General features: G+C 35.9%; 6 protein-coding genes across 8 annotated transcripts; 5 read left to right on the forward strand and 1 right to left on the reverse strand.

Moving 5' to 3' along the window:
- The first annotated feature begins 408 nt into the window (after nucleotides 1-408).
- On the forward strand, nucleotides 409-1783 carry LOC111294923 (RING-H2 finger protein ATL52-like). 2 transcript variants are annotated; one of them, XM_089742928.1, is made up of 2 exons: nucleotides 409-1366; nucleotides 1492-1783. In XM_089742928.1, the coding sequence occupies exons 1-2, from the start codon at nucleotides 1072-1074 to the stop codon at nucleotides 1515-1517; spliced, it is 321 nt and encodes a 106-aa protein (XP_089599054.1). In that variant the 5' UTR covers nucleotides 409-1071; the 3' UTR covers nucleotides 1518-1783. The 2 variants fall into 2 exon arrangements, with proteins under 2 accessions (XP_089599054.1, XP_022743962.1); XM_022888227.2 differs by having other exon boundaries at nucleotides 413-1783.
- Nucleotides 1784-2400: 617 nt separating this feature from the next.
- On the forward strand, nucleotides 2401-3836 carry LOC111295423 (RING-H2 finger protein ATL33-like). The gene has a single exon (XM_022888904.2). It carries the CDS (start codon nucleotides 2577-2579, stop codon nucleotides 3300-3302), a length of 726 nt encoding a protein of 241 aa, XP_022744639.2. The 5' UTR covers nucleotides 2401-2576; the 3' UTR covers nucleotides 3303-3836.
- A 716-nt stretch (nucleotides 3837-4552) lies between these two features.
- Nucleotides 4553-8665, forward strand: LOC111294979 (transcription factor-like protein DPA). 2 transcript variants are annotated; one of them, XR_016327266.1, is made up of 11 exons: nucleotides 4553-4964; nucleotides 5361-5498; nucleotides 5739-5800; nucleotides 6027-6070; nucleotides 6552-6617; nucleotides 6722-6862; nucleotides 7008-7076; nucleotides 7437-7535; nucleotides 7703-7773; nucleotides 7886-8300; nucleotides 8432-8665. XR_016327266.1 is itself a non-coding variant. In XM_089742929.1 (10 exons), exons 2-10 carry the CDS (start codon nucleotides 5374-5376, stop codon nucleotides 8061-8063), a joined length of 855 nt encoding a protein of 284 aa, XP_089599055.1. In that variant the 5' UTR covers nucleotides 4553-4964; nucleotides 5361-5373; the 3' UTR covers nucleotides 8064-8344. The 2 variants fall into 2 exon arrangements, 1 of the variants encoding a protein (XP_089599055.1); XM_089742929.1 differs by lacking the exon at nucleotides 8432-8665 and having other exon boundaries at nucleotides 7886-8344.
- Nucleotides 8666-9362: 697 nt separating this feature from the next.
- On the forward strand, nucleotides 9363-11114 carry LOC111295059 (dof zinc finger protein DOF2.4-like). The gene is made up of 2 exons (XM_022888412.2): nucleotides 9363-9543; nucleotides 9707-11114. Exons 1-2 carry the CDS (start codon nucleotides 9493-9495, stop codon nucleotides 10682-10684), a joined length of 1029 nt encoding a protein of 342 aa, XP_022744147.2. The 5' UTR covers nucleotides 9363-9492; the 3' UTR covers nucleotides 10685-11114.
- A 6697-nt stretch (nucleotides 11115-17811) lies between these two features.
- Nucleotides 17812-18532, forward strand: LOC111294924 (DUF724 domain-containing protein 6). Its single transcript, XM_022888228.2, has one exon. The coding sequence runs from the start codon at nucleotides 17937-17939 to the stop codon at nucleotides 18354-18356; it is 420 nt and encodes a 139-aa protein (XP_022743963.1). The 5' UTR covers nucleotides 17812-17936; the 3' UTR covers nucleotides 18357-18532.
- Nucleotides 18533-21438: 2906 nt separating this feature from the next.
- On the reverse strand, nucleotides 21439-24454 carry LOC111295418 (uncharacterized). The gene is made up of 3 exons (XM_022888897.2): nucleotides 23304-24454; nucleotides 23075-23224; nucleotides 21439-22215 (listed from the first exon to the last, which is right to left on the reverse strand). Exons 1-3 carry the CDS (start codon nucleotides 23313-23315, stop codon nucleotides 21745-21747), a joined length of 633 nt encoding a protein of 210 aa, XP_022744632.2. The 5' UTR covers nucleotides 23316-24454; the 3' UTR covers nucleotides 21439-21744.
- Nucleotides 24455-26823: the final 2369 nt, after the last annotated feature.

The raw sequence follows: 26823 nt of genomic DNA on the forward strand, positions 1-26823 counted from the left end.
GTGATTCACATGTCTATATTGTGAAATATATAGTGAGAATTAGTAGCAACTAGAAATTCAGCATAGTTTTTAACTTTTTTTTTTTAACAAAATAAAAGGAAGAATCCTACTTATTGAAGTAAAAATTTAGATCAAGTGCATACTTATTGAAATTTTAATTAATTAATTAATTATTTTCATTGAGAGAATGGGGAATTTTTTATTTTATTTATTTTTAAATATACAAGGTACATGCATTTAGTATTAAATGTCAGTAAAATCAACTTTTTAGCTCAAAAGTTAAGAATTTTAAATTCGAATCCTAATCATAATTCATAATCCGAAGACAAAAAAAACCCAATACTTTATAGGATTTTCTTTCCAAGTTTGCTAATGAGATATGAACAAAAAAAGAAAGAAGGGTTATGATAAATTGGACTGTCCAATTAGAGTTAGCAGGCTAGAATAGTGATTTTCTGCTTATTTAGTAGCTAAAATTGGATCATTCTTAAGGAATTTCCAATAAGAAATGATATGGGCCATGACTTATATTGTAGTTCATGTGCAATAATGCAGCTAGCTGAGCTATTGTTATCATTTCTTCTTATCAACATCAGCAAGCCACCGACTCTCAATGGCCACTTGTCCTTTGGATTTACCAAGAGCAAGTGCCCATTTTTCCATATCTCATCTAAATCTGATAGCTGAATTTCTGCTCTTTACATCTTTAATGGAGTCAAGTTATCTCAGGAGTATCTGATATTTCTTCTCTTTTCTGCTTGCTAATTTTGACTTTGTTTTGGCAGGCATTTGAAGGTCATCGATTTGACCTGAAAAGGATTTAGAACATTCGGCGTTTGTACCAATTTCTGAACCTAAAAATGGCCGTTCCCCCCATTCATATCCGTGCCATCCACGTCTATGGTTACCTATGATAACGAAAGTGAAAGCCTTTAATTTGTTAGCATACATTTTTCATGAAATAAAAAATTATAAAAGCATAATCTCAGGTCGCCTAGCAATCAACGCCAACTTTAACTTCTCCACCAAACTTTCCTACCAGTGCTGCAACCGTGCCTAACTCCTCGTACTATGGATGAAGGTCACCATGGTTTCCGATTTAACCCGATTCTCGTCGGCCTTTTTGGAGTTATTGCCGGAGCCATCATGGTTGCTACTTATCATTTAGTTTTCTCTATTTGCAATTGCTGTCGCAGGCAGATGCTGGACACTGCCAATACCAGGCAAAATGTTCAACATATTCAGCAGGAAAGGCCTAGTGACAGAAACAGGGGTATTTCAACACCCAGGTTAATCCCCATATTTAAATACAGCAAAGATTGCAATGAAGACATGTGTGCCATTTGCTTGGGTGATTTGAAGGAAGGTGAGCAAATTCGGGTATTGCCAGACTGTTTGCACTTTTTCCATGTGGCATGTATTGATACATGGCTAAATTTGCATTCTAATTGCCCGCTTTGTCGCGCTGATACTTCCTCACTTCCAGAGCAGGTGGCCGTGTCTTTGCCGGATTCTAGCAGAACACCACCCCTGGAACTCAGTAGATTACCGGATTTTGGTGTGTAATTTTCCAAATGATGAAAGGGATAGCTTTACTATGAAGTTTATTTGCTTGGAAGTGCGTCAAAGCGAGAAAATGCCTAGTGAAAGAGAAAAAGTAGATGTATATAGTTCGTCATGCAAATAGCATCATTCTTTTTTATGAATTCGGTTCCTGTCAAAGCCCGCATTCTACCATTTATTTTCTCTCCACTTTAAGGATAATCGTGTTTCATGTTTTTAACTTGATTTAAAAAGTTTGAAAGAACATGTAAAGTGAGAATTCGAACCCCACTATCTCATCGGTATCCCCTATAGTATAAACCAAAAAAATAATTATGTTTCAAATGTCAACTATCCTTTAATGATGAAGCTTAAGATCAGTTTTTAATGCCCAAAAATCCAATTTTCAAATTTGAATATGGGTTTATAACATTATTACTAATGTTGTTTACAGATTTTATATATCTTATGAAAACCTTTGATATACAAACTTATGAATTATAATTTGTCACACTATCTCCACTGTTTTCATCACTATTGTCTAAATATTTCCAACACTATATAATGTATCCTATAAGTATATAAATCATCCCAAGAGCAAGAAGGTTGAAAAAGGACACAGTAATCAGCAAGTTTCCAATGTTTGGAAGCCTGGTTTAAATTGGGCCTTACAAACCCATCATAACAAAGGTAACAGGCCAAGAGCTTTTGTGGGTGTGGTTACATTAATTTTGGCCTCCTTTTGAAAGTACTGAACTAGATTTGTATTGAGTTTGGTTCAGTCCAAAACATAAGACAATGACTAAAATGGGTCAAACACCAACCAATCCATAAACCAGTAACATGCAGGTTTCATGATTGATGTTACGTGAATTTTGTCCCAACGACCCCTTATTTTCCATAAATCATTGCTTTTGAAAATTCCCGAAAATACATCACCATCACCGCCTACCGCACCATTTCTCTACCTCCCTCACCTGCTCAAATAAAAATAAGTTTGAAGTCTTTTACTATCGTTTTTTTTTCTCTTTATCATGGAGAACTTACCAACCATTATCAGACCACCACCACCACCACCACCACCACAACTACCGCCGTATGTCTTTGCAGCACCACCACTTTCCCAGCTTGATAACACTACTAACAGTACTATTATCAGGTCACCTCCGCCTTTACCTTCTTCTTTATCACCCCAAATATACCCTATAGATCAAAACGGAACTGTTACTATAGTGACCATCAATCCACCGCCAGCTTTTCCTGATTCATCAAGAAGCGTTGATTTATCCCCACTTGAATTCATCCTATCCCTTATGGCATTTATAACGATCCCTGCTATAATCTACTCTTTCTTTTTTGCTGTCAAGTGCCCTCCTTGGACTTCCAGGGAACGTCAGGACAGCCCTAGGGAGCTTCCCAGGGACAACGGTGGAAGTAATGTAGAAGTGATTGAGCGGAGGAGGGAGCCTGTTGCAGGTTTTAAGTACCAAAAAGAGACTCATTCTAAAGATATTGGAAGTGAGTGTCCTATTTGTTTATCCGTTTTTGCCGATGGGGAAGAAGTAAGGCAGTTGAGTGGAAGCAAGCACTCATTTCATGCTACTTGCATTGATTTGTGGCTTAACAGCCATAACAATTGTCCAATTTGCCGGGCTTCTGTAACTATAAAGAGGCCAAATAATAATGATACGGCCCTGTCGGTTTCAGCTAGAGATAGTGATCTCCAACAAGGTTTGACAGATGCAGCCAATTTGGTTTGACATGCCTAGTTTAATTTCTTGATTTTTTTTTTCTCCTTTCTTGCTAAAATATTGTTTTTCCCTTTTGGCCTTCCGAGGCTATATGGAAAGTGAAAATGGCAAATGGAAGATTTGGTATTCAATACTTCGACTGGAATTGGTAGTCTAGAATCCAGATATCATATAGATTGGCCGTCAATTTTTTTCTTTTGGGTTATTTCCCTTTGAGGGAATGGGATGAATTCAAGGCAACTAAGAGCCAGGGTTTTGAGACAAAAGTTTTTGTGGATCATTCTTGTATTATAGCTTGAACTCTTCAGATAGAAATCGCATTGGTTACTTAATTAAAAGGGTAAGTATTGGTATCAGCCCTGAATTAACTCGGTCCTGATTCACAGGTTCAAAACTGAGTTACATTCACTTTTATTTTCTGTGATTCTGCTTTGAAAAAAACTGAAGAGAGGTTAAAAATGGGAGTGACTGATCCTTTTTTCTCAGCATTCCTTTTTTCTCCTTATAGGGCGGCTTTTTATTCATGACTTTGAATAGCTTCATCAATCATATATTTGTCTCATCTACTTCATTAGTCTAGTAATTTTTTTCTTTGTTTACCAAAAGCAAAAACAGTGGGATCCCACACGCGTGATCCACGTTCTATGTTTAACCGTGGCTCCATGCTCATTGACAAAATGCTCCTGCCAATCAATTCCCTGCAAATACGAAGATGAATTGCATATTTGCATTGGAATATATGCCTTTCCTCTTTGTTTCTGATCGAATCCATGACCTGGTTACACGGTTTACAGGGCCCATTTGTTGGGCCAAATTAAAGGAGCTCTACTCTTTTAATGGAAGGAAAGGTGTATCTCACAGAAAAGGCTATAGATTTCTATTCCGTGGAATCTGGATGCTGCTTTCGTTTACATTTTATAAAAAATTAAAAGGCATTTTTACAATGTAATTCAAAGACGGTGATTTTGCTATTCACAACACAATCCTTTGCCTACTTTTTTGCCGGTATGCATTTTATGAAGGGGTGGTTTGATCATTATCAGTTGGGGCCCAAATATGGTAAATGTTGACATATTCTTGAGTCCATGGGAGCTTTCCCCCATGGCTTCTCAAGCCCACACAAAGTATACGACCCATGCAATCTAACATCTTGCCTTTGATGGCACTCTCTTCCAGTTGTAGCAGGAAATTTCCTTTGTCATTCAGCTGAGAAGGATGTCAAAGTGGTTCTTGAATATAAAAATTTTGTTCAGCTGAGAAACATCATGATATAAAAAATGTATTCATAAATCTTGAATATATATTTGTCATGATAATTCAGATTAAATCATGTATAAAAAATGATAATTTAAGCTATAAAAACGGAGGGAAATAATAGGAAAATCTTGTGGCGAAGGTCGACTAAACGCTACTAGACAGGTCAATGAATCAGATTTATTTCCCAATGCGCAATTGACACGTGGTTCGTCAATAGACAAATTTGTAATTTCGAATAAAAAGTGAGGGGTAATTCTGAAATTTCGACGAGTTTTACTCTTGACGAGAGTTCTATTCATGGAAACATAACATTTAGCGGGAACACAATTCGTTTCTGTTTCGTTCAAAAGCTTCTATATTTCCTTTTTTAGGGTTTTTCTCTGCTTTGAATCTTAGTTCACTGATTAATCCCAGGTTTGTCTCTTTTTCTTCTTCTTTTTTTGTTTTTTTCATTGTTAATTTTGTTAATAATTTCTGATCAGATCAACCCTCGTTTTGACCTTTTCTTCACATTTTTCCCTTTTAATATTGCGTTTTGATCTATAATTTTAGGGTTGTTTTAGGTTGAAGGAATGTGAATAAAAATTATATGGGCAATTTAATTTCACTAATTTTGATTGAAAGTAGCAGCATTGCATTCAATTATTACAATGGTATAGTTCAAATTCAATTTTTTTGAGTCAATTCTTGCTTTAGTCTGACTTGTACTATTTTGAGTGATAAATTTTGGGTTAGCTTGATTTAGGTTTGTATGGTCTCTTGGTAATGCGGCTAAAAAGAGTTAATTGTTTTGTTTTTCTGCTAAGCAAGTTAGTGAGGGAATATGATGGAAGACCCAAGTCCTTCCAGTGAGCAGAGTCCGGTTGCCACTCCAACAACTGCTTCAACTTCTAAGAGTCCTCAGCCAGCAGTTAAACATAAGAATGGGAGTGCTGGTCTTGTTGATAGGTGATTAATTACAGTTTTCACATGAATTCTGTTTCTTGTTCTACACTTATTTTAATCAGTTGTTGCTAAATCAGCTCTAGTAACTATATGTAAGAACTTGAGCCAGTGAGTACTGGTTCTGTTAGCCTGCAAGTAAATGGCACTTCAGGCTTGTCTTTTTTCTCAAGTGTCTTTCCCTTCTTTTCAACCTCGGCTTGTGAAATTCTCTTTTTCGTTTTTTCTTTCGTTCTATATAACCAGTACAAGAAAGAAAAAGGTATCAAGAATGCCTGGTGGGGGGCTGCGCCAGTTCAGTGTTATGGGTTAGTAATTATTATTCTTATATACTAAATTAGATGTAATCTATTTTCTTTGGTATATTTTTATGCTATCTCAAATTCTTTGTATATTCCTTGAGAAATATAGGAAAGCTTGGTATGTTAAGATTTAGCAAGGTCAATGTACTTAAAATATGTAGTTTTGCTGGAACTACTGATAGATAATTTTGGATTCCATGTTCATCTTAATTGACCTGAAAGATTTTCTCAGTTTGTAAGAAGTTGGAGAGTAAGGGGAGCACCACATATGCTGAGGTATGTATTCTCATTAAGATTTGTTTTCTCACAATACATAAATGTTTTTGCTACAGCAGTTATTGTTGAGGTTCATCATATGTGAATGATATGGTGACTTAAATGAGAATTTTGTTGAGTTTTGAGAAGCTATAATGTATATAATGTGCAGACTAATATAATCTGAGAACATGATAGCTTGGTTACTCTTGCTTTCTATAAATGTAAAGATATGGTTGCATTTTGGTGTCTTAAAATTGGAATTACATCTTTTAAGTAATAAATCACTTGAGAAATTGTTATGATGCTCTATAATAGTGGAATATGCTGTCTTACCAATCCTGTCATGGTAAATAACTGTGGTCAATATAATCTATGTAAGGTTGTCAGTGCTTTTTCTGAGAGAAGATTTTCTTCCATCTTGGTTAGTGTATCTCTTGCTGCATCTTTTCTAAGGCAAGCCTGAATTCACAAGTAGAGTTGAGTGGTTTATGATTCTCAGGTTGCGGATGAAATTATAGAAGAGTTTGCCACCACTCAGACTAATACAGCAGGATCTTTGGATGAGGTTTAATTCCCCATGAATTTTAAGTACTTATTCTTTAATTATTTGTTGCTTGCCGCTCACTTAAATGTATTGCAAAACAAATGAGCATTTTGGGTTTTTTTCAGTTCCATGAGAAGAATGTTCGACGACGGGTGTATGATGCATTAAATGTACTAATGGCATTGGATATTATTACAAGGGATAAGAAAGAAATCAGGTGGAAGGGGCTTTCTACTACACAAAGAAAGGATTTGGAAGAACTAAAGGTTGATAATCTTCTGACCATAATTATTTGATGTAATTAACATTATTTGATAGAACTCACACATGTCGACATGAACATGAGATTTCACAGGAGGAAAGATTGTTCTATAAATCGGATGATCATGACTTTGTTTTTTCTGCTTGTAGGCAGTGCACGTTCAGCTAATGACAAGGATTGGAAGGAAAGAAGCCTATTTGAAAGATTTAGAAGAACAAGTAAGTTTCTTTTGATTACTTTTTAGATAACATGTTATTAATAGAAAACATGATTGCGCTCTAGACTTGGAGAGAGAGAGAGACAGAACAATACTCATGAGCCATTGACGACTTAAGAGCATAAATGATTTTTTTTCTCTTTTATATTTTGGTTTGTTCTTCAAAAACCATGTTCTGAATTACTTGAGCTGTGAGCAGGATATCAGGTTCGGATTTCATCATAGGCATCTTTACCTCCTAAGAAAAACTTGGGGTGACAACCATCGGATGTTATATATTATCTGCTCATTTTTTTTCTGCATAATGAAGTGGGTTTATCAGCTTAATTCCATGCCTAAAGTCTCTTAAACAATTAAAAAGATTGCAGGTCTCCAGAATATAATCGAACGTAACCAGCAGTTGCTCAAGAATAATAGTGCTCCTAAAGAGGGATTTACCTTGCCATTTATGGTGGTTCAAGTATGCATGTTTCTATCTTTCTAACTAGTTAAAAGTTATAATGTTCTGTGTTCCCACTTTTTTCTGCTTTGGTCTGTGTGTGTATGTGCATGTGAGACAATTTATTTTCAGGTTTGTTATTAATTTCAGCAGTACTCATTTGCTCTCCCTTTCTCCTATAATCACAGACTAGTCCTCATGCTACTGTTGAGATTGAGATTTCTGAGGACATGCAACTGGTACACATTGACTTCAACAGGCAAGTATACTTCATTTTACCATGGAAAATATATAACGTTTTTTTTTTTTTTAAATTAATTTTAACCTAAGGAGTGACGTCTTTTGTTCTCATTATTTTATCTTACGGCCAGTACACCGTTTCGCCTGCACGATGATGCTTACATTCTGAAGTTAATGCGCTACTACCAACAACATGAAAGTAGAAATATCTCGCAAAGTTCTTCAATCCATTCATCTTCAAGCTCTTACAAAGCATCTGGAGTCAGCAAACCATTTTTCTGGAATTCTGAAACAGACACTCTCAGATGACAGTATATCAGGAAGATGAATAGAATCACTAAAGCCCCTAACAAACACATGTAAAACTAAATCCATGGTACTTGTATATTGTTATTTCAGTTAAAAAAAATATTTATGTGATTATTTTGCATCTCTTATGAGATCTCTCAATATGTTTTTCAACATTGGGCTGAGTGCGAGGCTTGGGGGCTTGTGTTTGGTTTTTTGAGGACCAAGTGGAGGAAATGCTGAAGAATCCTTACAATGGTATACTTTTTTTTCTTTTGAAGTTTATTAAAGTTATTTTTTAACCGCTAGTGCTTCTGCTTCTGCTTCTGCTTCTGCTTCTGCTTCTGCTTCTTCATCTTCTTTCTTATATATTTTACCTCCCAAGGAAGACCCCGAAGCAGGACCGAGCTTTACGCTAATGCAAAGTCGCCCACGCTACTGTTTATCGAAGGAGCTGATGCCATTTATCGGCCCATTGGACCCAAAATTTTCCTGAAGACAATGAAACTTAGCCCGTTTAAGAAAACCTTATTTTGGAGCGCAAAGTATGGCCTTTGTGTCCAATGTTAAAGACTTCGATATCCTAGAAAACATATGGTTAAGCACTCTATTAGGAAATTAAGAATCTGAGTAGATTAATGATTTTTAATATATGAATGTAATATTTTATTATAATTATAATTTTATTAAAAAATCAGTTCAGATAGGGGAAAAAAGTTCATTCAGTTAATTTTAATCTTAAAATAAATTTACCACTCATTTGAATTCAAATAATATTTTTAAATTTACTAGTTTTAATCCAAAAATCTAAAAAAATGTAAAAACTATATTAGTACAAGTGGATCTCTCTTCATGTATATATATATATTAGTAATTAAAATTTTCTTAATTATTTATCTAAAAAAATCCTTAATTATAAACTAAGTAAACTCAATAAGATCTCACCTTTAATTAATCAAAATTAAACCTTGCTAATTAATTATTAATATAAGCTGGTTTGCACTCTCTCCTTTCCGAACATTTCAAGAGACCAACTTTTTGCATGCAACTAGAGCAAGAGGAGAACCACTAATCCCATTTTTCTAAATTACTGTGAATCGCTGCACTGCATTCTATGATCAGCATAACAAAAAATGGAAAAAAAAGAAGCTTATAGGTTAAGAAACATCGCCTTCTGTGAACCCTAAAAAGCACAAAACAAAAAGAGTCGAGTGAGAAGGAACAATAACTTAATTATATTGTATATAATACAAATAAATATACTATATATAAAGGACCGTCCTTTTATTATTTTTTTTGCTTCTCTCTTCATTCCACTGCTCCACTTCTTTTCTTCTCTTTTCCCTTTCTCTCTTTCTCTAACGCTCTCTCTTTGTTTGATGTGATTCTCCACTATTATCTCACAAATCGCAACAAACCTTTACAAAAGGAAAAGAAAGATCAAGAAACCATGGTGTTTACCTCCATCCCAGCTTATCTTGATCCAGCCAACTGGCAACAAGTAAGGGTTTGTTTTCTTTTTTTCTTTGAATTTGTTCTGAAGGTTTCTTTGCCGAAAAAGCAAAATGTTCAAAAGATAAATATTCCTATTACTTTTGTTATATCTTGTTGAATATACCAGGTATTTGATTTCTTTTTTTTTCTTGGTTCTTCTATCTTTACAGCATCCAAATCATCAAGCTGGTTCTAGTAGCAGTGCAAGCGCTCATCAACTTTCTCCTCCTCCTCCTCCACCACCGCCACCTCCACAACCACATGGAGGAGGTGGAGCCGGCTCGATCCGACCAGGTTCAATGGCCGATCGAGCTCGTTTGGCCAACATACCGATGCCAGAAGCAGCATTAAAATGCCCAAGATGTGAATCAACTAACACAAAGTTTTGCTACTTCAACAACTACAGCCTCACACAGCCTCGTCACTTTTGCAAAACTTGTAGAAGGTACTGGACTAGAGGGGGTGCCCTAAGAAATGTTCCAGTTGGAGGTGGATGCCGTAGGAACAAAAGAAGCAAAGGAAGTAGCTCGAAATCTCCCGTTAGTGGTGATCTACAAACAGCTTCTGGTTCCTCAAATACAATATCTTCAAACAGTACTGGAAGCACTGATATTTTAGGCCTTGGACCTCAGGTTCCTTCGCTGAGGTTCATGGCTCCTTTGCATCATCTTACTGAATTTGGTGGCAGTTCTGATATTGGGTTGAATTATGGGACAATTTCTGCTCCACTTGGAGGAACAAGTGACTTAAGCTTTCAAATAGGAAGTGCCTTAGCTAGTGGAGCTGGTGCTGCTCCTGGTACTTCTCTTTTGACTATGACTGGTTTGGATCAGTGGCGGCTACAACAAGCGCCGCAATTTCCCTACCTAGGAGGCTTGGAATCTTCTTCCGGCGGGTTGTACCAATTTGAAAGTGCAGGTGTTGAGCCATCGGATTATGGAGGTGGAGCTAGTCATCAGGTCCGACCTAAGATATCAAGCTCAACGGCCACCCAGATGGCTTCAGTGAAAATGGAAGATAATAATCAGCAGGAACTCAATTTGTCAAGGCAATATTTGGGGGTTCCAGGAAATGACCATTACTGGGGTGGAACTGCATGGACAGATCTTTCCAGTTTCAGCTCTTCATCCACTAGCAATCATTTATAAATTTGGTTCTCTCTCTCTCTCTCTCTCTCCCTCTTTCTCTTTCTTGTTTCAAGAACCTGGTGCTGAAGCTTTTTTTCTTTTTTTCAAGTGTAGCTTCAATTAAAGAAAAATTAACTATGATGAAGACAAAGTTACTTACTTTCCAACTTCATATGGCATCATATCAATGATCAAAACCTTACCTTATCCAAGATGGATCATCGAGGACTTGGTTCCTCAAAAATCGACCCAGACCCTAGAATTGCTAGGCTTTTTTTTTTCTTTCTTTTTTTAGTAGAATTGGTAGATTTTCAATGTATGAGAATGTTTCCACAGTGAATGTATCAGTTTATAGAGCTTTTATCAAGCACTTACTGATGATATATATATGCACTGCGCTAAATATATGATCTGTTTTAAGTCCTATATATCATATTGACAATTTAATGGCTTTTGATGATCTTACAAGGGTAGCAAATCATTGTTACATTACTATAGCTAGTTTATATAGTGGAATTATTAATCATTTGAATTCAACAATTTAATCTAAACCTGGAGTGCATAGAATGCTAAGATCCATTCATTTTGGTTTGGAATTTATAATGACTTCTTCTTCTTTTTTTAATCGTTTCTACCTTTTAAAACTTTCATTTTTTTCTCAAGTTAAAGGGTGGGTTTAGAACTTTAAGAAATCATATTAAAGTATAACTTTAGTTAAATAATCATAAGCCTACCAATATGCAAAGTGCCATTTCGTCCTCTTTACAATGAATTCTTGAACAATAGACCATCGGACGACATTCGCGGAGTTTAGAATTCAAAGCTCTTTTAGTTGATTTGGATAGCATTTCACACTTTATTATATCAGGGTAGAAAAAGATGAAGTATCCTCCTACTCATTTTTCCATAATAATTTCTAACGTTAGCCTCCATATCAAAGAATATTTTAATACTCCCAAGTTAATTTTTAGCACTTATTTTATCAGAGACAAGAACATTCTTAACTCTGATTGTTTCCATTAACAAGCATCCTCCTAGTTGATATCAATATTATCCCGAAAGAAGAATCTCTTTAGTCTTTATGAACAAATAGAAACCTTAGAATTCTTCCCATATAGTGTACTATTTTTTGAATGATAAAGTGATACTAATTAATTTAATGCTTCTATATGTATACTGTACTAAATTTAAACTCGGTTAACAATTAGACTGAAATTAATTAATAATTCATAAAGGTAAAAGAATTCAAATTTTTACAAAATTAATTTATAGGACTAAATCTGCATGTTCACATGAGCATAGAAATCAAATGTAAAATTTGACCCTCTTTCTCTTTTGTGTAGCTATAGTTGACTTCACTTGATTCCTTTAAAGGAAAATTTTGGTTTCGCCCTCACAAAAACCAAGAGAGTACAGTGGGGGAAAGGGAACAAAAGAGCAAAAAAAGTGTTTTCCAGCTTAGCTTGTTTAAGAAAAAATATATGCAAGAAGGCCGGTTTATATTATTCAATACACTTGAAACATGGCCGGATCTGGATTGAATATTTGAGTTTCCTGTTTTTTTCACCCTAAATTTAGGAGACCCTAGACCCAGATTTTCAAGCATTCCATTCCAACTTTCTAAGCAATGAATTATTCACGATGCATGTTCATATATATCTGATTGCTGCCATTATTGCATGGTGAGACAAAGAAGAAAGAGAAAATTCCGTATAAACCTGTTTTGGTAATGATAATACGTTACGTAAAAGAAAAAACTCTCTTGCGGATAATCAGGTCAGACATATGAGACTGCTGCCATTGTTGAAAGGGAACAGATTTTGTCATGATTTGAGAACGTACTTGTTTGTATTGTGATGTGAGAAAAGGGAGGGAGTGAAATGAAATCATAGTCATGAGAAAACCAACATTAATTAATTATAGTAATAATTGTTAGAAAAATAATGTAAGGACAGGAGTCTCAAAAGACTCCAAAATCCCACTCATTTCTATATAACCAAAAATCATCATAGTGTTCATAAATATATAAATATATAAATAAATAAATAGGAAACTGTTGAGAACGTAAAAAGATTGCCAAGGCAGCAGGGTCAAAGAGAGGGGGGAGTTTTAGAAAGCCAGGCAGGGCTACTGGCTTTCGGACAAGAGAATGGAATGTCTGACCCATTTCCTAAGTTTGACGCGCGTGATCGCTTGGTGGTTCACGACTCACTATGAGACAAAGCACTTGTTTGTCAGCATGTGGACCTGACTGCTGATCCTTGGTCTCCGTGATTAGATCTTACAATGCACGCGCTTCATGGCTGCAGCTTTCTTTTTCCTATTACTCTGCTAAAATCCTGATGCTTTGTCTGTTTGTCATGCTCTCTCTTATCATTTGCTCATCTTACTGACACAACACACATTCTTCAGTGCTTTGGTCCAAACACATGGTGGTCTCCGCTTCCCTTATCCCTACCACACTGCTAAATCTGTAAGCTTAAACTTCAAGCTTCAAATCTGACCAAAAACTAAAAATCAATCAAAGGAATCTAAGTTACATAATATAATTTTTCTGATTCCTTGTTCTATTTAAACACCTAAATTTGAGTTTGAAAAATAAATTTTTCTTTAAGAGAAATTGGTGTTAGCATATTTTATATCGCATTAATATTTGCAATTGTCATATAACCGGTAAATTTGGCTTGATGTTTGCAGAAAGCTGGACAAAATATTCAGCAATATGGGGCTAAATGTACAATTGTGTATAAAACATAACAGGTGCAATCACCAAAATAAATAAATTTGAAAACGAAATTCATGATTAGAAATCACGGGTGTTGGTCCAATGCATAAATAAACCAATATATAGTATTAATTTTTTAAAAAAATAAATTCCAACTGTGTATCATCTCAGTTTCTTAATTGCAAACTTCCCTCGATCATCTAACCACAAGCATCAAAATGACAATAATACTGCTATTAATATAATGTTATTATAATCAAGCCTATTACTATATGTATTTATATTCCAACTGGAATTGGGTCATGTTGAAAGAAAGGAATCTGAGAGAGAGTGTTTGTGTTTGCTTTTGCAAGAACCAAGGCTGCTTACTAAGAACGAATAAAGCACATTCAACACCGTCAAAGGAAAAGCCCCTCTCACTCTCTCTCTCACAGACACACAATACAATTAGTCACAGAGAGAGAAAGTAGATAACAATGTTACAGTTTGGTCGGTCGGTGGGTTAGTCATCATCCTCGTTATCTCAGTAATCAAAGAATAGAAATTTGCAATGATCCCGAAATTGTCGATGTTGAAAATAACGTTAAGCCAATGTAACAAAAAGAAGGAAAAAGAGAAGAAAAGTAGTAGAAGAAGAAGAGTTGGCAACCCCAAAGACAGGGCCGAAGGGATTTAAAAGGCTCGGAAATTCAAGGAAAATCAAATCTAAACACTGTATCCAATGAGTTCCATGTTTGATGGGGGCACATGGATTTGTGTGCAGTAGAGCAATAGCTGCAGCCTTCACTTTGGTAACGTCTTTGCTTTGTTACTACAATATACCCTAACCCTAGATCTGATCAGATCAGATCCCTCTCTATCTCTTTCTTCGTTGAAAATTAAGACTAATACATGAAAAATTATTAAACGGCAGTTGGTGATGAAAGAAAGCGAGAGACTGAGATTCCAACTTCTTCTTCTGAGTCTGAGTCCTTCACGTTCTCCCACAAGTGCTCTCAATCATACACATGTCCCATGAATTTTAGATTCCCCAGCCCCTGTCAGTCAATCACTTCTCTCTCTTACCCTTCAAATATTGCCTACTCTACTCTCTAACGACCCCACCTAAATGACCCGGATTCAGGCTTTGCTGTGCTCTAGTTTCCTTAACAAGGGAAATAAAAACCACTGTAACATTTGTCAAAAAATAAAATAAAATTGAAGCTGAGGGAAATTAAACAAATACCAATATATAAATATTTACCAGATGAATTTTAAAGAAAAGAGGATGTGATATGATAATTGTTTCATAAAGGTGAAATGGTGTCATTTCCTTTTTTGCCTGAGCCATATTCCTTAAGCAGGTAAAAAAAAAAAAAACAAGTATAAGCAAGCAGAAATATCCTTGTACTCGATTTAAAAACAATGTCGTTAAGGGAACCTTTTGTTGCTGTCTCCATCATGGAAATGGGGATTTTTTTTTGCCTTTGCCTAGAAGGACCTTGGGTATCTTAATTTGATCTCAATTCCTCCATTTTTGTGGCTCGCTTTGGAGGTTTTTGGACCCCCCCCCCCCTCCCCCTATTGAATAAACCAATTAAATCGGCTGATAGATTTCTTTTTAGGTTGAGTAGCATCCTAAGATGTCACTTTTTAGCTGTCCAAAGGAAAACATGGGGGTGGCCACTAAAATTTAATTAGCCAACATGCATCATTATTAGCTTAAGTTGTTTAGCCTTTGATGGATGCCAAATCTAGGTGGCATTCCGTGCATCAATTTATTTTTATATATGATTGAATTTTTTTAAAGATGAATTATTAGGGCTTAGTTCTTAAGAAATCATGTACATGACATGATTCTTTTTGTTTGGTTGATAATTTATGACTCACTAATGCACATGCATAAACTTATCTTGTTGGGTTATTTAAATTAATTATATACTTATTAATGAAGAATTAGTGCATGTGGAATGTCTTACCAACTTAGGTACATGATTCTTATTATTGCACTATACCATTAAATCATATGTCACAAATCAAGCTTAATATTCAATCTTCAATTCTCTTAGTTATGCTTTGGCCAAAAAAAATCTTAGTTATGCCTCACTTATTTTAGGCCACATTCCACGAAACAACGTTGCATATTAATATAAGTAGAAAATTTATTAATTATATAATCTATTCTACTTTTCAGAAAGGAAAACGAAAGAAAAAAATAGAAAATTTGTGGCAATATTTTTTATACATTATTAAAACATCTTATATATTCCGAGCATAAAACCCTATATAAATTGATAACTAAAGGGAAAATGGGATTTTTTTTTTCAAATGAAAAGAGAAAAATACATGTGTTTTTATTTCAAGAATATTAATATGCTTTTAATCGTTTGTGGCAAAGTGGGTGTTGTCTTGTTCTTCATGCAAAGCAGAATTTTGTTGATCGCATTAACGTATTTTAATGTCTCATGAAACATATCTTAAAAAACATTCTCCATCGTTTGTCTTTACACTGTCTTCTGATTTTTCAAATGGAATGAGTCATACAAAAAATTTGTTCTAAAAATTTGAATGGAAAATAACATGGAAGCTTGCGTGAGGAAACACTCAATTTGATTATGATTGTTTGGTTTGTTTGTATGTTCATGTCCCCCAGATTTTTTTTTTTCTAAAAATTTCTTTTACTTCTTATACAAATAGAGCCCACATACCAGATTGGCGGGGTTACTAATGTTCAGCCTTTCATACAGTGTATATTTGATAGTTTGGTGTCAAATCTGACCATTGAAATGGAAGACCAGTATGTATATTCTAGTCCTTTTAGAATTAGACAGTAGACAAACACATGAAATCTCTTCCAGCTCACTTTGAATCTGCCTATTCAACAACCTTAAAATTTTATTTTTGTTGCCTGGCTACAAGACAGGAAGGAAAATTGTCAAGACTCAAGAGTCAAGATCAGGAACGGGGCAGTTGATCTTACAATTTCATCACCAATTTTATACAATACTAGTAATTCATCTCAATAATTTCCTCCCTTTTTCTTCCTTTTCCCAACATGAAAATTTATCCATGCTATAATATTATTAATTATTAAACGCACAGTTGATGATGGCCGGAAAAAAAATAATACGCGCAGGTGTCCGGCCAAGCTGTGTTGCCTGTGGGTCTGAAGGGAACTGGGCATCCAAGAACTCAGGTCCAGCAATGCTGACAAATTGGAATTTCTCTTCCAGAGGGTTGTCTTGGCTGTGAAGTAAGCACTTCAGAAGTTGTAAGCATTACGGAATATAAACAAAGAAAAAAAAGTTGTAACAACATGATTTTTACCAAATTAATCCAGCTTGATACAACGTTGGAATTTTCATGTATCATTTCAGCCACAAATTCTCCAGACTCTTTACAGGCCAAATATATGTATATCTCTTTTCTAACTGATGTTGATTAGCACTACACTGAAATATAATTGCACCAACTTTTTTTATTAGTAGTTTGTTTTTTTGCTTTTTGTTCAGTTTTGTCTCACTGCTAATTGTTTGATGGGATGCATCTTCCTTTTTCCAGCCACTAATATGGGAGAAACCTCAAAGTTGGCTTATGTTTTTGTCAGATTTTGTTTGAAAAATACCTTTGAATATCCCGAAAGGTTGAAATTTGATGCCCTCTTATCCATTTGGAAGGCACATTCAAATGACAATTTCAATACTCTTGATTACACATTCATCATCAAACAGTTGCGTCTGATTTCCAGTGCAAATTTCTTTTCTGTCCTAATGCAAGAATTAGTTTTCTTTCTTCAGTATCATATTATACATGCAAGGGTCACCAAGCATGTTTAAAATTTCTGCTATTTGATTATTTTGATGCCAGTGAGTTCTGAAGTTTGTGCAACATCTATCGAGCCCATGTCTCTTTCGGTTATCAATTGAAGATTGCAAATGGAAGTCCAAGTGATAAAAATGATTTTCCCTCTCTCCATCTTTTTTTTTTCTAGGCCCAAAGGGAATGTAAAGTAATTTTCAATTGGTCCAAGACATTGAGTACAACAACTGTCAAAAAATCATGGGCCACAACAAACCCAAGCCTAGTTTTGTCTCTTACTGCACACACACAAACATATATATATATATATATATATATATTCAATCACTACTGTTTTTTAATTATTCTAATTTGGAAATGCCATATGAAAATTTTTTAGTAGGATTATTATTATTTGATTTTTTTAATATTATAACTTTGATATTAATTGTCTTTCAAATGAAAATTATGATTGTTAACAAAATTTGAGTAATTAATATTAATAATGCATAAAAAATTAAAATTTTTTAAAAATATTTAATTATTTTAATAAAAATAATTGCTGTCACAATAAATATAGAACATAAAATTCGCACAGATGCCTAACCAAGCTAAACCTCACCAATTTCGTTTCCTTTATGGAATAGGAAACACCTAAACCGCCTTTAGGCATCTATTAAAAAACAACTTGGGATCACAATTTTTCTTCACAAAACTTTTCCAAAGCGTTCTCTAATTCTTCTTCTTTTTCTTTTTTTCTCGAGTGCAAGAATGGAGGTGTTTCGTAAAGGAGATGAAGTTGAAGTACGCAGCAAGGAAGAAGGGTTCTTGGGCTCATACTACGAAGCTACGGTGATATCGCAACTGAACGGCAATACTCGTTACAAGGTGCAATACAAGAACCTGGTGGAAGAAGAAGATCAAACTCGGCCTTTGGTTGAGATAGTTTCCGCTGACGAGGTCCGACCAATGCCACCAAGAACCGTAGGGGAAGCCACTCGGATTTTCTATTATCTCGATAAGGTTGATGCTTTCGACAATGATGGTTGGTGGGTTGGGAATATTAGTGGGAAACAAGGGTCAAAGTATTGGGTCTATTTTGATACCACCCAGGATGAGATTGCGTACCCTGTTTCTCAGTTGAGAAATCATCTGGAATGGAGCAATGGCAAGTGGGTTTCTTCCAAGTAAAGGTTCTTTTGATCACTTTTTTTTTTTCATTTTCTTTTCAAGGGGATTTCTAGTTATTGCTTCAATCTGATTCTTTTTTTTTCTTAGTTCTTTTTTATTTCAATGAGTTATTTGCAAACAATGTTTTGCTTATGGATTAATCTAAGTTTGATGGAACAGTGCTGTTGTTTGCCAAATTTCTTGGTTCTTAGTTCTTACATCTTCCCTCACGTCTGATTTCTTTTTATTTTTTTTATATTCAAAAGATATTCTTGTTCAAAAGATATTCTTGTTTACTTGTTAATAATCAATGTATAAACAAAGAAAAATTCCTAAAGGACATTGACACATAAAAACATATAGAAAAAGTACAGTAGGAATCAATCTTTTAAGTGAAAGAAAGCATCTTAAAACAAGTTTTTAAGTGATTTACGCATGGACAAAACCTTTTTTAAAAAGATAAAAAAAAATCTGTAGTTTTTGAATTTGGAAAATTTGAAAGCAAAAAAAACTTTGAACAAAATCAAAATATGTTTTATTGCTTAAAATCATGAGAATTTTGTTTATAGAAACCCAGTAAAAGTTAATGCGATTTTTCAGGAATAAATGTACTTTTCTAAATATTAAATTTGAGTAGGGTAGGTAAAGTACAAGCTTTTTTTACTAAAAAATAAAAACCAATTCATAAAATTAAAAATATTAAATTTGAAGATCAAATTAAAAGGGAAAAAAAAAGAAAGAAAGAAACAATTATGATCTCTAGCTTTGACAAGTGATCTTCGGTTATGGACGGGAACAAAAGTGTTTAACACCATTAGGACAATGTACCATAATAAAATTCTAATTCCAGCAAAGATCAAAGAACAATACATAAAAAGAATCTTAAATTGTTCGAAATGTAATTTGATAATTGCCCGAAATCTCGGACCAAACAAAAAGGCATCAGCTCCACAATGTCAAGTTAGTTGTACAAATAGATAGATAAACCAGTTCACTTTCAGAAACTCTCGGTCATTGCTACCATTATCACCGTCACCATCTAACAACACCACAACTTGGAGGTGGTGCGTGAGGCTGTCTCCGCTGGGACAGTTCTCCATTTGTAAACAAGTAACAGATAAGGTGGACAGGAAGTGATGGGTCGAATTAAAGGTTAGTTAAGGAGAAAAACATGAGACTGCTTTGCTTAGTGCTGTTCAGACAGGTGACCTGGAGATGGTGCAGGCAATGGTTGAGGCAGACCCAAGTGTCACGGACCTAAGGGGGAGTCCTGAATCCCACATCGAACATAATAGGAGGGTCACTGGGGTATAAAAAGGTTCACACCATCTCCGCCTTGTGAGGCGCCTTTTGTAGGACAAAACCGTGAGGCAAGGGAGGCCAGAGCGGACAATACCTCACAAGGGTGTGAACCGTGGCGGTCAGGCTGATCCGGGACGCCGGAAGGGTGAATGCCCGGGTCCCGGAGCCGCGCGGGTTCGGAGCTTAAGTCTCGACCCGTGACAAGTGGTATCAGAGCCAGCCCTAAACCGTTCGATCCACGCCGAGCACCTCGAGGGAGGTAGGCAGGGTGGCCGGCCTCCGTGACGAGGGCGTCACGAGGTTGGGTGCGGGAGAATGTCACGGACCTAAGGGGGAGTCCTGAATCCCACATCGAACATAATAGGAGGGTCACTGGGGTATAAAAGGGTTCACACCATCTCCGCCTTGTGAGGCGCCTTTTGTAGGACAAAACCGTGAGGCAAGGGAGGCCAGAGCGGACAATACCTCACAAGGGTGTGAACCGTGGCGGTCAGGCTGATCCGGGACGCCGGAAGGGTGAATGCCCGGGTCCCGGAGCCGCGCGGGTTCGGAGCTTAAGTCTCGACCCGTGACAAGTGGTATCAGAGCCAGCCCTAAACCGTTCGATCCACGCCGAGCGCCTCGATGGAGGTAGGCAGGGTGGCCGGCCTCCGTGACGAGGGCGTCACGAGGTTGGGTGCGGGAGAATGTCATGGACCCAAGGGAGAGTCCTGAATCCCACATCGAACATAATAGGAAGGTCACTGGGGTATAAAAGGGTTCACACCATCTCCGCCTTGTGAGGCGCCTTTTGTAAGACAAAACCGTGAGGCCAGAGGGGGCCAGAGCGGACAATACCTCACAAGGGTGTGAACCGCGGCGGTCAGGCTGATTCGGGACGCCGGAAGGGTGAATGCCCGGGTCCCGGAGCCGCGCGGGTTCGGAGCTTGAGTCTCGACCCGTGACAAGTGGTATCAGAGCCAGCCCTAAACCGTTCGATCCACGCCGAGCGCCTCGATGGAGGTAGGCAGGGTGGCCGGCCTCCGTGACGAGGGCGTCACGAGGTTGGGTGCGGGAGAATGTCATGGACCCAAGGGAGAGTCCTGAATCCCACATCGAACATAATAGGAAGGTCACTGGGGTATAAAAGGGTTCACACCATCTCCGCCTTGTGAGGCGCCTTTTGTAGGACAAAACCGTGAGGCCAGGGGGGCCAGAGCGGACAATACCTCACAAGGGTGTGAACCGTGACAGGTAGGCTGATTCGGGACGCCGGAAGGGTGAATGCCCGGATCCCGGAGCCGCGCGGGTTCGGAGCTTGAGTCTCGACCCGTGACACAAGTACCTTAAAAAGGACCACTAGACATGCGAAGTTGTCTATTCTGCGTGTGGTAGCTATCTATGGTCAGATCGAGGTGGGTTTGGTGTTTCTTAATTGATTTTGCTTGATTCTTTCAGTTTTTTTCTTGGGACAATCTTAATAGTTTCCTTCTGCGATTCCTTTGTTTTGGTGTTTGGTTTGATCATTGATGCAGATTGGTTCATTTCTTTTAGATCGGTGTCCCAATTCAGATATCTTGAATCGTCATAGACAGGTATATTTTAAGACAGGAAATCCTTTTTTTTTGCTTTTTTTATTCCTGATTGGTTGTCTTTTGATTTCTATCTCATGATCTGTTTTGCTTGTGATTGGTTTAGACCCATTGATATTGGCTGCAACGCGTGGAAGACCGATTGTATGAAAAAGCTTATCCCCAGTGAGCAGTGGAGAATACATATGGCAAGTTTTAATTCCTTCCTTTTTTCTGCTGCAATTTACTACTTTGACTGTTAACAAGAATTGATCATGGTAATGTTTATAATAATTAATCAGGTATTAATAATATCTATATTTTTTTACAAATATATTGAAACTCATATTACATATTTTATTTATACGTTTCGAAATTTCCTATATATCTTAAAACACTTAACAAATTTTGTGAATGCTTATGTAAGGGAGTTTTAGTTCAAATACTGAAAATGAGTAGAGTAAGACCTGGGGATGTAATTTTTTTTTCTTTTTTCAATTTGTGGACGTCAAATCGAGATTGAGAATAAATCTTAAAAAGAGAACATAATGAATGCTTCATTGAAGTCCACATTGGATGAGTTGTCCACACAAACATGAAAGCAATAAAGGAACTCCGTACCCAGTGCCATTTTCCAATAGTTCTCTGCCAGATTTCATGCCATCTTCTGCATTCAATGCAGCATTAGAACGAGAAGCAATGTGGTCACCGACAAAGAGTGAATTCGATACTGGTGAGAAATCACTAGGTCCACAGGCAGCAGGGGTTTGATTCCTTCTGTAAATGTTGGCGGCTCTCCTTTCTACTTCAAGGAAGTGACCAAGGGACTGAGCGTTTTTAGTGTCCACAGCATCAGTGCTTAGTTTTGAACATAATGAGAACAGCCAAGGTCTAGACGTATTCCGCTGGTTTCTCGAGGTTTCTGTGGTTCTTCTCCTGGTTGATCTCCTTGACTGCTCTAGAAAGCTAGAAATTCCTATGAGGCTTCCGAGCGTGATGCTCTTGTCATGGAAGAAAGAGCCAGTGGACTGAAATCATTTACAAGAAAAAAATTGTCAAAAAAAAAGAAAGAAAGAAAAGAAAACATGGTAAATCAATTAAAGTTGTTATATACATGTGTGAACTCAAATTAGAGTAGTGAAATTAGCCTTTTTCTTTTTTTTTTCTTCCAAACTCTATTAAGAGTTGCAGATTGTCCCCTTTTTAAAAAAGGTCAAGCAAAGATGGGAACTAGGAGTCCAGATTAAAGTATGCGGGAATAATTGCTGAGGCTTGGAAGTGACAATTTAATGATCTGTTAGACCACGCTCTCTGGGACCCCAAAGTCACCTTAGCTAGGGATCTGAGAGCACGTGGGCATCTTTCTTTTTGTATTCATCTTGTTAAACATATTGAGTACCTGAAGAAGCAGACTAATAATAATTTTTATATAAAGAGAGAGATTTAGCCTTTGCTGGAGCAATTGAAGAACATAATGCAGTCAAAACACCATCATAATAAGACCATGTGAAAAGGGAGTAAAGCTATTGCTTCAAGCTTTGCTTTTTATTGAATACTGCACGAGAGTGAAACTGAAAACCCATTACAGTAATATACGGAAAGAAGACGTGAACATTTATAGAAACGGTGCTCTGCAGTCTGGCTTAATGTAGTTTTCAGGATTCGGGAATCCAACAAACAAGGAAAAATGTGGTCACTGTAGTTACAGTTAGAACTTCAGTTTAATCACGTACAGGCTGTCTTGTTGATTGTTTTTGTACATTTACATGGAAAAGGAAACATCAGGCATTTGTTCGTTTGATCATAATGTTTCTTAAACCAGTTGGATACAAGTTAGTGGCTTTCCTTCTGCCAAATACTAAAGATAAGGAAAATCAAAGGACTGACCTGTGTATCGAGATCTGAAGACGAAATGCTAGAGGAACTGGGAGAAGCAGTAAGCAAAGTACTGAATGAAACAGAACCGGAGAAATCAGGATCTCTAGCCAACGCAATTCGTGCATTCAATGGTTGAAGGCCTAGAGGCCACCCTTCTTCCTGCATCCAAAAAATGTTTCATTTAACGTGCAAATCAGAAGAAAGAACCATCAGTTTGTAAGAGAGAGACGAGTAGTACCCGTTGTGCCATGAGGTTTCAGTCCAATTACACTGGAAAACTGCAAAGATTGATACATGTACTAAGAGAAGTCACCTCAGATAGAGAATTAGATGTGATTTCCACCATCAAGCTCCATTATGAAAAGAAAAGAAAGAGCTGCAATACTAAAAATAAGAGATACCACCAGGAACTTAACAAAAGGGGTTGAAAAGAATGGAAGCTTATATAAAAATGGTGAGGATTAAAGAACCAGGTAAAGTTTGCTTCTCTAATCCAAGCCAAAGAGCAATTTTCCACTTCAAACTGAAAATTAAATGACAATTGAGAGAGAGAAAGAAAGCGACGAGTGACCTTTTTCACTTGGACATCACCCCTGTTGAGGAGACAGAAGGGAGGAGGAAGGAGAGGAAGTGGAATCAATTTTGTCCCGGGGCGAGAGAAAAGGAGAACATGGCACTGCAAAGCGGGGCCAGGCTCCTGGCTCCATAAAAGCAGGCAGCACCTTCCTCTATGACCAAAATAACCCCCTATTCCATTTTCAGTTTTTTTTTTTTTAAAGATCCCATATTTTGCAAATTCCCAATTTGCCAAACTTCTATTAAGGCAGTGTCATACAAGAGAGGATGAAAGGATTTGGGAATTGCCCAGCCAATGCGGTAATTTGAACCAACAACCTAGAATTTTCATCTTCAGAGGACTGATAATTGGCCCGGAATCCGAATGATTGGATCCTGAAAGGAATCATTTATTACTGATTGATATCAAAATTAAACGGTCCTTTTATCTTCAATTTGTGAACACATTCCTTTGGGACCCTGAAGCCATTTCTGCAAAAGGATAGCACGCCGGTTGTCATGACTGGTAACTTTTATTTTACTATAGGGGGAGAGGAGCAAAAGAAACTGTTAAAAAAAGAGCTGAAAATGGAAAAGGAAATGGTTCTGCTTTGGTGTACGTAAACTGTTTAGTCCTGCATTTCGAGGGGTTTACCTTGTACGTTTTGGTCCACACACAATCGATCATCAAAGCAGAGATACTGCAGTCGGTAAATTCGAATAACAGCAGCTCATTTTTTGGCCAGTTGTCAGCAATAGATTTGCTTCTGAGCGAGTAAAAGCAAACCACGAAAAAACAGAGCAGCCAAAGCAATGGCCATTTGTCAGAAACTAACACGACCATGGAGCGGAAACAGTGAATGGCTATATTTATCGCCGAAATTGGGGGATATATGTGTTACCTGTGAAGTAATAAATATAATAATGTAGAAGTAATATATAGTATATATTAATAGTAATAGATAATAATTAATAATATAAAAAAATAAAGTATATCAAAATTTAATTAGAAAATTTTTTAATATAGAGAGAAAATCATAAATTATTAAAAAAATTTATATTATTAAATAATATATATACAAAATTCATCTGTAATTAAAATTGAAGTTAATCAATAATTAAAGAAATAATTAAAAAAATCTCATCAAATAGGTGACTTAACAAATACACAATATATTTGTTCTTATAGAGCTTCAAATTCAATTTTCTCCGTTTATAATGTAAAACTTTGAATCATAAATTTATTGATAAAATGTCAGCTCAATCGAACTATGGATCGACTTCCGTTCAACTAACTCTCCCTTTTTTTTTTCTATATTTTTTGGCTTTCTTTTTCCCTTGGTTTCGGTACCACCCTCTGTTTCTCACCAAAAAATGCAACTCCCATTTTCTTTTATTACCTAAGGCTCTTTTAGGATAACCTAAAACACACAATGGTTAAAACCAATTATATGGAGCTAGACCCCACATATTCTTAACAATTTTACCCTCTAGTCCTATTAGGAGGAGATTCATTATCATAGCAGTTTCATTTTAAACTTACCTTAGCCAAGAAATCCATTTGAGCCAAATTACTGCAGAGCTCAAGCTTTTTCTTAAGAAGTGTCTTAGTCAACATATCTGTTATATTCTCACAGTATAGACTTTCTGTAATAGCTTTTGTTATTTCTCAGTCACAAATGTAATCAATAATATTTAACATTAATATGTTTTATTTTAGCATGGTATATGATATTTTTACTTAAATATAAAACATTCTAGCTATTACAAAACACCACACTCTTTTTAACCCAAATTCAAGAAGAAAATATTTCATCCTAAATATTTCTTTATCTACTTTGGATGCTGCAATATACTCAGCCTCTGTAGTTAATAAAATAACACACTTTTACAACTTAGACTGTAAAAACATAACTCTTTTTGCAAAAGTGAACAAATATCAAAAAATATATTTTCTACTATCAAGATCACTTGCAATGTTAGCATCAGTAAATCATTCTAGAACTGGTTATGAAACTCCATAATTCAAGCACATTTTTTGGTGCCTTTCAAATATATGAAAATCTATTTCACTATTTTTCAATAAACCTTTTCTAGATTAGAAAGAAATATGCTCACTACACCAATTGCATGAGCAATGTTATGTCGTGTATAAACTATAAGATACATTAAATAATCGATTGTAGAAGAATAAGAAAAACTAAAATAGTTAATTGCTCTTTCTTAGTTATCGGACAAGATTTTTTACTCAGATGAAAATGGTCAATAACTTAACTACTAACCGATTTAGCATGTTGCATGTTGAATCTACTAAGTATCCATTCAACATATTTTTCTTGTGATAACCATAACTTTCTAGCTCTTTTATCTCAAATAATATCCATACCGATAATCTATTTTTGTTGGACCTAAACCCTTCATGTTAAAGACTTTCAATTGTTCTTTCAACCTATAAACTATACCAACATCTTATCTCACAATCAACATATTATTAACATATAATAAGAGAATAATAAAGTTACCATAAAATTTTTTTTTGACATACCCATAAAGATCTGTTACTATTTTTTTATAGTTGTGGCCCACTATAAAGAATCATACTTTTTATACCATTATCGTAAATCTTATTTTAAGCTATACAAGCTTTTCTTTAATTTGTAAACTGAGTGCTCTTTCTCTTTCACTTCAAAACCCTCAGGTTGAACTATATAGATGTCTTTTTGCAAGTCACCATACAAGAATACAATTTTAACATCAAGTTACTCAAGCTCAATATTCAAACTAGCTACTAATCTTGGTACCACTCGAATGGAACTCATCTTCACAACTAGAGAAAAGATCTCATCAAAATCGATACTCAATTTTTGAAAAAAATCTTTCATCACTAATCGAGCTTTGTACATTACTAGTTTGTCATTTTCCTTTTTCAGCTTAAACACCAATTTATTTTTGAACGACTTCTTCCCTTTTAAAAGTTTAACAAGATCATATATTTTATTTTTTTGTAATGACTCTATCTCTTTTTTCATTGCTTTTAACCAGTACTCTCTATCCAAAGTAGTATGTACATTTTAAAAGCTCTTTAGCTTCTTCTTACTGGTAACTAAAATAAAATATAAACTTAAAAATCTGATAGATTACCTATGCTCTCTAATAGATCTCTTAGGCTGAGACTTTACACTATCTAATGTCGAAGGTAGCTC

The sequence above is a fragment of the Durio zibethinus genome, chromosome 14 (assembly GCF_047325235.1).
Source record: "Durio zibethinus cultivar Kanyao isolate XHJ-2024 chromosome 14, ASM4732523v1, whole genome shotgun sequence".
Taxonomy (NCBI): domain Eukaryota; kingdom Viridiplantae; phylum Streptophyta; class Magnoliopsida; order Malvales; family Malvaceae; genus Durio; species Durio zibethinus.

What these genes read in the sequence shown, in the direction of transcription:
- LOC111294923 (XM_022888227.2), top strand. Translation starts at nt 1,072, where the DNA reads ATGGATGAAGGTCACCATGGTTTCCGATTTAACCCGATTCTCGTCGGC.
- LOC111295423 (XM_022888904.2), top strand. Translation starts at nt 2,577, where the DNA reads ATGGAGAACTTACCAACCATTATCAGACCACCACCACCACCACCACCA.
- LOC111294979 (XM_089742929.1), top strand. Translation starts at nt 5,374, where the DNA reads ATGATGGAAGACCCAAGTCCTTCCAGTGAGCAGAGTCCGGTTGCCACT. An exon ending in GCGCCAGTTCAGTGTTATGG is followed by an intron (nt 5,801 to 6,026) that starts GTTAGTAATTAT and finishes AGATTTTCTCAG; the next exon opens with TTTGTAAGAAGTTGGAGAGT. An exon ending in AGGATTTGGAAGAACTAAAG is followed by an intron (nt 6,863 to 7,007) that starts GTTGATAATCTT and finishes TTCTGCTTGTAG; the next exon opens with GCAGTGCACGTTCAGCTAAT.
- LOC111295059 (XM_022888412.2), top strand. Translation starts at nt 9,493, where the DNA reads ATGGTGTTTACCTCCATCCCAGCTTATCTTGATCCAGCCAACTGGCAA. An exon ending in ATCCAGCCAACTGGCAACAA is followed by an intron (nt 9,544 to 9,706) that starts GTAAGGGTTTGT and finishes CTATCTTTACAG; the next exon opens with CATCCAAATCATCAAGCTGG.
- LOC111294924 (XM_022888228.2), top strand. Translation starts at nt 17,937, where the DNA reads ATGGAGGTGTTTCGTAAAGGAGATGAAGTTGAAGTACGCAGCAAGGAA.
- LOC111295418 (XM_022888897.2), bottom strand. An exon ending in CTTCAGATCTCGATACACAG is followed by an intron (nt 22,216 to 23,074) that starts GTCAGTCCTTTG and finishes AAATGATTTCAG; the next exon opens with TCCACTGGCTCTTTCTTCCA.